The 9,755-nt window shown below is 31.3% G+C and overlaps 1 protein-coding gene across 1 annotated transcript; it reads right to left on the bottom strand.

Annotated features, from left to right (window-relative positions):
• Positions 1–2,526: 2,526 nt before the first annotated feature.
• LOC107014159 (calmodulin-binding protein 60 A-like) lies at positions 2,527–8,197 on the bottom strand. Its single transcript, XM_027915640.1, has 8 exons — positions 8,118–8,197; positions 7,733–7,811; positions 5,187–5,245; positions 4,319–4,764; positions 4,084–4,244; positions 3,644–3,850; positions 3,377–3,556; positions 2,527–3,279 (listed from the first exon to the last, which is right to left on the bottom strand). Exons 1-8 carry the CDS (start codon positions 8,195–8,197, stop codon positions 2,719–2,721), a joined length of 1,773 nt encoding a protein of 590 aa, XP_027771441.1. The 3' UTR covers positions 2,527–2,718.
• Positions 8,198–9,755: the final 1,558 nt, after the last annotated feature.

Genomic DNA, 9,755 nt, shown 5'->3' with positions numbered 1-9,755 from the left:
CGGGGGGCACCCCCACCCCCACCACCACCCCAAAATAATAATAATTTTGATTTTAAAAAATATTTTCAATGTCATAAATTATTTTTTACTTAAGTAAAAATAAAAAATGTCTCTCAAAAACAAATTTCATTAATAAATCAAACACTAAAAATCATTTCCGAAAAATATTTTCTACTCACCAACCAAACGTGAGAAAATAAGTCCAAAATCTACTTGTTTTCCAAAAAAACATTTTCTAGAAAAACATTTTCGATAGAAAACATTTTCCTCCATACCAAACACACCCTAAAATAATTGAATTGGCTACAAAGTGTGAATACACGCATGTAAAAATAAGCGAACACCATTTTTTTTCTTTCATTTTCCTTAGACGATCAATAGGACGGACGGAGGCGGCAAGGAGTGTCTCCTGATGGTTCGACGGAGACGGCGATGATATGCGGTCCTTGGTGTTCTGCAGGGGATCATTGATGGTGCAGAGAAAGAAAGGCAGTGAAGGGAAGAACGAGGCGGATGAGCGGCGAGGAGCTGGTAACGACGGGTGAAGAGGTTTGGCCGCCGGAGTTGTGGTGCGGCGGCTTAAATTTGTGGAGGTCGGAGAAAGAATGGAAGGAAAATGTAGAAGGTGATCGAAGGAGAGGAAGACAGAGACGTGTAAGAGGAAAGTGTTTGTGGTCTTGCCGGCAAGTGGAATGGTGGCTCTGGCAGCTTTCTCGATGTTTTTACCAAATTAAGTTATTATATAAAGTAATTTATTAAAATAATATATTTTTTAAAATTTTTTATAAAATTATTATAAACGTATTTCATAGTAACGTTTTAGGGTATATTTTATTTTTTAAAAGTTGACGGGATTAGATTGATATATGTTACTCACACTAACGTTTTACTCCTAAAACGTTAAGTGACGTTTTAGGAGTAAAACGTTACTTACAGTAACGTATATCAACCTAACGCTATTAATTTTTAAAAAACGAAACACACCCTAAAACATTGCTGTGAAATACATTTATAATTTTATAAAATTTAAAAAAAATGTATTATTTTGGTAAATTGCTTTATATAATAGCTTAATTTAGTAAAAAAATCAAGCTTTCTCCAACGGATTTTGACCATTTCACAGCTGGATCGAGTAGAAGACGAGTGGAGACAAAAAATTTACTTAAAAGGAATAAATTAATAACTTTTTAAATAATTAATACATAATTATGATGTGTTATTAATTTGAGTAACATGAATTTGACATGTTTTCTTTTCAATTAAAAAGAAAGTGAGCTACACACACGTGGTAAAATTTAAAAATTATTATTTTTAATTAAATTTAAGGATTTAATTAATAAAAAATTAAATAAAAATTTTATAATACAAATATAAGGATCCACCAAATCCTTTGGCCAAATACATAAACAGATCCCTAAATTTGTTGGGTTTTTTCCCTCGGGTACCTCAACTACGTCATTATTCTATTGAATCATTGAACCACCCATAATTTGTTTCTTTAAAACACTGTTGGTTGATTTTGATCGGTTTTTCTATTGTAAATGCCTTCAACTATGTTCGAATTGTAATAATTTTGATTGAAGGAATAAAGACAAACCGTGTTAGTCTCATTTGTTTTCTAATGTGTTCAATGACTTAAGTAAAACACAATTATTCTCGAACATTTTCACTATCAATTGGACTAATGAGTTGTGGAACAACATATGTATCCTCTATCAATACCCCTCATAAATCTGATTCCACATCAGACAACAGTGATTGTTTAAACGGAACAAATTATGGGGATTCAATGATTCAATAGGACAATGACATAGTTGAAGTACCTGAGAGAAAAAACCCAACAAGTTTAGGGATCTGCTTATGTATTTGGCCAAATCCTTTTGACCGCTTATATACCATAAGTTTATGATCTTATCTAAATGTCACATAGTTCCCAAGTTAATTTCACGTTTGTATTTAATATGAATATATTCAAATAGAAATTGAATGTAATATAGATAGAGATATTGTGCAGGTAATTAAATTCCTTTAAAAAAATAAGGCATCCATTTTAGGCCCTTAAATTTGAAAGCTTCATCATTTAGTAATTGTTGAATTATTATAAGTCATTTTCAATTAAAAAATTGTCTTTCATTTATTTAGTAGTAGAATTTCTTTATTTATTGTCAATTTTTAAATTTAACTTTTATATAACATGTTTAAGATTATAAAATTAAAAAATATCTTGATGTGATATATAAGACCATAGAAAAAATAAAAAAAATTCAATGAAGAAAAAAAAATTAAGTTTGCATATCAAAAGGAATACAAATAAATTAAAAGCTAGGCCTCTAATTTATTTTTGATTTTAGATCACTAATTAGGTTGAATCAGTATTGAGATGGAGCAATTCACGTTGTCACATTGGTAAAAGATATAACAATATTGAGTCTTGAAAAATGATAAGGAAAATAGAATCTAATATCAAAGATTAAATACAGAAAAATATCTTGACATGAATTAAACGTAATGAAAATGTAAAGCGTGTGTCAAATAGTTCATGTTGAAACATGACCACAAGATATTCATAAACATCACACACATAAACACTAATTTCAGCGATGAGCTAAAATAAGCGCTGAAATTAGCATCAGACGTTACAGAACTCTGATGACTGTTGATTGGTTTCCACCATAGCTAAATGGGACAGAGCCAGTGGTTCTTGTTTTTTGCTGTGGCTCATTTGGAAATTAATTTGCGCTTCTTGCTCATACGGACCTTTTTAAGTTTAACAAACCTGTTCAGTGCTAACCATTTCACTATGCTAGTTATTTTGATCCAAATCTTCTTGTACTTGTCTTTGCACGTAGAGGCCTCTTGAACAATCGAAACGTTGTTCATTGGGCGTTGTTGATTAGTATTTGTGCTATCTTCATTGTGCACATTTTCTGAAACCATGAATTGGTTTTGTGAAAGATCCGTCGCCACACCATGCTGCAGATGATGAAACTGTGTTGCAATTGTTTCAGCAGCGGAGTTGTTGGTTTGACCAAGCTCTCTATATGAGAAATCATCAAATTGAATTGCATCAGAACTAAGATATTGAATAAGTTCCTCCCAATCTCCTGATTCTGAAATCGCAGATGTGATATCGTTGGGGGAATTTTGATACCCCAAAGGATCAAAACCTGAATGGCCAGGAGAAGTGATAGCAACAGACATCTCATCTGACACTGATTGCCGGTCAACAAATGCATAAGAAGTAGAACATTCAGCACTCCGGTAAGTTTCAGTTGTTCCCTGAATCAAACGTGGCAAAATAGTTCATTGCAAAATCAGATAGATTTTCAGGGTAGTACTAATAAGCAAATTATTTTGGTGAAAGAGTAGTACTCACTGAAGTATTTTGAAACTCTAAAGACTGGCATTCGTCAACCGTGACCAAATTTCCCAGGTGACAGCTGCTCATGCCCCCTATCCTCGGAGAGGGTGATACAATAGTAGAAATCTCGTTGTCCGATTTTTCAACATTTTCCCAGTTTGCAAATGCAGTTTCCACTAACTTTTGTGCATACGCCTGTTTGTCAAACCAAAATTGAAGCAGGGAACTAGAAATGGGCCAACAGATGAGCAGATACATGAAAATCAATTGATAGATACATACCTTTTGATTTTCAGGAAGCATGTTGAAATGAAGTAAACCGCACCCTGAGTCCAACCACATCACCTGACCAGCAACATCAAACGCCACCGTAAATTTTTGTTCCGTTTCTAGATGATGGTACAAGTACTTCCTTCCATCAAGATTGCAAGTCTTAGCATGCGTTGTAACTTTTTTCCAATAATTTTCGGACATGCTTCTGCCAAGGATCTACAGTCACAAAAACTATATTAACTATCTTAAGGCAGAAACCTGGAGAAATACTATCAGTAAATTGAGATAAACAGATCCAGATGCAGGGAATTAAGTACGTGTAGGTCCACCACAAAATATCACAAGTTGCACAGAGATGATATTTTAGATGATCACTCAACCATGCACTCTTCTCCCAGAAAGTCACTCAACTTTGAATGTTCTTAAACGGAGAATTAGAAACTACTTACATGGCGTAGCCTCTGAGGATTGTTTTGGAGTTCAATTAGGAAATCCTCCACTGTTTTGATAACGCTTTCAGTCAACCGCTTATGGAAAGCACCGTATTTGCAAATATGCTCTAGACTCCATACATGATCCGTTGGTGATGGAGGGTACCGCTTCTTGCTTTCTGTGAAAACCATAACTCAAACTGAATCATTATTTAGTTTATTAAAGGTAATTAAGTAGAAATATAACACTCACTTAAACGTTGATCCTTGACTGTAAAGGGTCCTGTCACGGCCTCTATCACTTTAGGTTCATCGACAACCCTTGCTCCTAGCTTTACGACGTCCAACTTCTTCATATGCTTTGGAGTATGTTTGAATTTAATTTCGTTGACAGAAACAACGCCTCCTTCCAACCTAAGATATGGATTTTGGTCACACCCTCTTGTTTGCACCATAATATGACTATTTAGTTCTTCAATTGTCCAATTTTCATCATTAAGTACACATATTTCAATTTGTGCTGATGAGGCTAGGGGCCCATGTCTCACTTGTTGTCCTGTAGCAGCATCAACCAATTCCAATTTGGTACCATTGGGAAAAATACACTCTCCGGTAAATACCAATGGGGCAATCTCTTGTGAGAACTTCAAACATAAACATCTCGATTCACAAGGATCGAGTTTCTTCTGGGAATTGATCCTGTTTTATATGTTGAATATAGTTTAATCTCAGATACAACATGAAATTACAGAAGCAATGAAAGTTTTAAGGGTCTAAGTTACTTAGTACACAGACTTTACTCCTGCCTTTTGAATGTAGAGAAGTTGTTTATGAAAAAACAGTTATATCAATTAATACTAAATTATTGTACAAGTTATGTGATTATAATTTTCCTCTCTGTCATCAATGTTTTACTTCAAATTATATTGAGATTAAGTTCTATGCATTGACGGTATAACACGTATGGTTTAGTAACCTAAAATATATGATACGCAATTTGCTATAACATGGTAGTAAGTCACATTAAATTGTATAAAAAAATCACTACATGATTAAAAGCAGTACTGGTAAATGGTAATAGTGATTCTGAAAATCATTCCTAATAGCTCTTTGTTTCTCACCTGTTCTGATCAGTCAAAATTTCTTCCAATTCACCGTGAGATTCATCCTCCACCTGAATCTATAAAATATTGATTGAATAGTCAGCTATTGATATACATGCATTTGTTTTGATGAATTAATGAGCTTTTGTGTATTGAATTGTTATATAATAAAGTAATTAATAAAGGTTTATTATCTATGATAACTTACCGTTTTTAGATAATCACTCTTTAACATGCATGATATCATAATAGAACATAGTGTTACGGAAGCCGAATATATAGAAAGTGATGGAATCACAATTACTGTATCTCAAGATAGCTAATAAATAGTAAATGAGACAACAACAAAAAGAACACCAGGAATTAACGAGGTTCGGCAAACTTTTGTTTTTTTTTGCCTACTCCTCGGACACAACAAACCAATATTTATTGCACTCCAAAAGAGTATAAGTGAAATAGTACAAGAGAAAAAAAAACAAATGCCTTAGGAGATGAGAAGACAAGTGAGAGGTGTATTATAAATGAATTAGGAGCTACTATTCATAGGAGTGAATTCTTCCTATTGATGTTATCCATGACATCACAATATCTCAAAATGTCAAGATTTACCTTGTGAAACCAGTTTATTGTTTACTTAAATTTCACCTTTAAAATGTGTTATGTTTAACTTTTCTACCAATGAAAAATTATTCTCCTAACTACCACATCTTCTCATTAATTCATTTTTAAATCTTGTCAAATTTAACGCATAGATCCCCATTCAGAACAAAATCACATCTCCGTGTTTAGCATGTGCACAAACATCAAGCCACACATTAGGGGTATTTTTAAAAATAATATTATTTAGTAATTAAAATAATACTTTTCTCTAATCACTTTCACTATTAATTCTCCCATCTCCTCCTTAAGATTTCTATCTACTTATACTACTAATGATTGCCACCATCGTTTACTATTATCAATTATCATGTATTATTTTTATATGCACAACAGTCATTTTTAGTCATCATCGTTCACTATTATCAATTATCATATATTATTTTTATATGCACAACTGTCATCTAAGTCACTAGTCTCTACTATCGTTGTTGCTGATAATTATTATATTCATTTGTCAAAACCACTAATCATTATTTAAAATCATCATAATCACTACCTAGTCATCATCATTATAACAATCATCAAATCATTATCTACAATCATCTCCATCATCAACGTACTATCAAAATATATCGCTAACCTCCATTACATTAACCATCCCTATTAGCGATCATCCACTACAATTATCTATTAATATTGTTGCCGCGGCCGTTTTTTACCATATCAAACATCACCACCAACTATACTATCCACAACCATCACATCAGCCAAAACCATTTCCAATTGACAATTAAAAATCACTTTGACTAATTTTCTCGAAATATTTTATTAATTATTTATAAAGTTTTTAATAAAGATAATATTTTGTAAATTCAGATTTTGAGGGAATTCAACATCTCAATTATTTTATCCAAATATTTAAAATTTAATGAACGTCTTAATATTCACTTATCGTAATTTATTATAAAATAATCGACGAAAGAACATTGGAAACAAAATATTCTTATTATGCATTTTCCTAAGAATGTTTACGACGGGACGACAGCGGCGTCAGTCTATTTCACCTTTTTGCTTTTAGTAGATTTTGCATTCAGTGTTTCATCCTTCTTTTCTTTTTTTCCCCTTTTGGTTTTTACCTTTTTTTTTTTTTAGGTTAATCTACAATTGATTAGATTAATTGATTTCCCTTTTAAGTTTACATAAAATTGATGCCCTTTTCTCCATTAAAAAAAAATCTAGTAGATATCCAAAAATATAGATATTGTGTTCAAGAAAAGATTAATTTCTTTCCAACCATATACCAAAAGAGGCCTTTGTAATAGACATATATGAACACCAACCAAAAAATGCCATATGCAGTTATATTAATAAAAACCCAACCAGATCTGGGAATTATTCAAGAGTTCATTCATTTTGTTCCACTCAAAAAAATTATACTCCCATTTTCAATTTACTTGACTAATTTTGTTTTTAAGAGTCAAATAATTTAAATTTGAACAGAAATTTAGATATAAAATCTTCAATCTTTGTTAAATATAATTTATATATATAAAAATTTTACAGTCACTTATTTGAATCTCAAAATTTGAAATGTATTACATAAATTAGAACATATATCAACGTTTATCGACAACTCTGGGTGAAAAACATGCGAAGAATTTACAGAAACATCGAGCTAATTATATTTGCAGCCAATCAAACTACAAATCTTGAACTCCAAACGGGTAATATTATCCATATATGCTAATTAAGCAAATGGATATTTATGAACCAACATAATCCCATCAAATTTAATTGGTGAAAGAAAGAAAACGTGGATTTGGATTAACTCAATCCCAAAGCTAGTTTGACAAAAAAGAGAATAAATCCCTTTTTCGATATGAAAATTCTTAACACAAACTAATTAACACACAAAAAAAAATTGAATCCGTACTAATAAAGAATCGAAAATATTTATAACTCACCGGAAAAGCGGACCACAAAGCTAGCAGAAAGGCGACCGAAATCTGTAGGAGTCTGCAGAAAGAAACAATGGAGATCCAATAAAACACCAGAAATTAAAATGACTTAGTCAACACTATTGTTCAATATTTCTATGCAAACAAATGCATCACATGTACAACTTTTCAGTTATGATATAAATATATAACCACTAATTAAAAAGTTGTTCTTTTTCCTGAACAACAAGACCAAAAAAAAAAAAAGGTCTCTTGCTATAGTACACATTTTACCATACCAAAAATGAAAACGTATTTGGGATTTGATGAATAACATCAACAAATTATAACCAATGTTTTGATCCGATTATAATGTGGAAAAAAAAAAAGATGTGTAATTTAATTTTGTTACCTGGTAAAAGGAGGAGTGTTAGAATTTGTTGTTTCAGTATGTGAGGTTGAGTTTCCTTCTTCAAACATGTCTACCGCCATCAACTATGATCTTCGGATAAATAGAAAAAAAAACAAAAAGAATGCTATAATAATAATCTACTATATGATTCTGTAGGGCAAATGAACTAAAATATATATACACTTCACTAAATTATGTTTTTTTAAAGGGAGGTTGGGTACTGTTGTGTGTATGTACCTCTCTTTTTCCTATGTATTTACTTAGAAGACGCTTGTGTATCAACGGCTTAAACGCCGTTACTATAGAGTAGGGTGGCCAATTCCACATTTTTCTTTGGAAAAAAATGCTTATAGTGGAATAATCATGTCATAAAAGGCTTATTAATTATTACAATCCTTCTTTTGAGAGCAAATTAAATGAAAAAAAATTGGGTAGGATGGAGTGTTTAGTTTAATTGTAACAGTGTAACCGGAATAAAAAATTAGGTAGACAAATCCAAAATAATAGATAGGCGTTGTTATAAGTAGTGTGAACATTACTAATAGTCTGTTTTTCTACATAATGGAAGTTGTTTGTTAGCTAGTCAAAGGAATCAATGTCCTTTCATTACCCTCACTCACCCGCTTTCTACAATACAAGCACATAAATTTCTTTCAATAATTTTTTAAAAATAACATTAACACGTGTACACGCTCACACACACAAAAAAAATAAATTAGTAAAGAAATAAAAGGTTTGGAAGCTGGGGAAGGAGCATTATTACGTTTAGTCGGATGGTTAAATTGTTCCATTTCTTGGCAAATTTTCATGAAGAACATTGTGTTTACACCGACGTCCTAATTAATCATTGGAAAATGGTCTGATATACCCCTCAACTTTGTCATTTAGAGCTGATATACCCCTTGTTATGAAAGTGGCTCATATATACCCCTACTAGTAAACAAATGGCTCACATATACCCTTTTTCTTTAACGGAAATGAAAAAAAATAGAATTTTAATCTAAATTTTTATTATTTTTTTCTAAAAAGTATAATCCCATATGAGTAAATTTAATCCTCCTCAAACATATTTTTTTTGACTTTTTTTTGTTTCAATGACTAATTTATAATTATTATTTTGATAATCAAATTTATTTATGTTTCACTAATATTCTTGTAAAACTTATTGTAGATGACCAAATTTTTTCTTCGAATACGAAATTAAATTACAATAGACACAAAAAAATAGTTTAATTTTTTTTTAAACTAAGGAATGAAAGAAAAATATAAAATAAGAATAAGAATAAGAAATTCAAATAATTATAATAAAAGAAGTCAAAAAATAATTTATGTATGAAAAAAATTAAAATATACCTTGAACTTTGATAGAAGAATCATGTATACCTCTATATAATTTTTTTAAAAATTAGAAGTAAGAAATATAAATGTAAAACTAATTTTTTTAACTTCCGTTAAATGAAGGGTATATGTGAGCCATTTTGTAACGGCAGGGGTATATGTGAGCCGTTTGTATAACGGTAAGGGCATATGTGAGCCACTTTTATAAAGAGGGGTGTATCAGCTCCAAATAACAAAGTTGAGGGGTATATCACACTTTTTCCCATTAATCATTGGAAAACGACGTTAGTAAAACTAATT

The sequence above is a fragment of the Solanum pennellii genome, chromosome 3 (genome assembly GCF_001406875.1).
Source record: "Solanum pennellii chromosome 3, SPENNV200".
Taxonomy (NCBI): Eukaryota; Viridiplantae; Streptophyta; class Magnoliopsida; order Solanales; family Solanaceae; genus Solanum; species Solanum pennellii.
This window is presented reverse-complemented; position numbering and strand designations above follow the sequence as displayed.

Excerpts from the sequence above, each read along its gene's own strand:
- LOC107014159 (XM_027915640.1), bottom strand. The coding sequence starts at position 8,197 with ATGGCGGTAGACATGTTTGAAGAAGGAAACTCAACCTCACATACTGAA. Across the intron at positions 3,851-4,083 it reads ATCCTCAGAGGCTACGCCAT|ATCCTTGGCAGAAGCATGTC; the intron begins GTAAGTAGTTTC and ends TTGTGACTGTAG. Across the intron at positions 3,557-3,643 it reads TGCTTCCTGAAAATCAAAAG|GCGTATGCACAAAAGTTAGT; the intron begins GTATGTATCTAT and ends TTTGACAAACAG.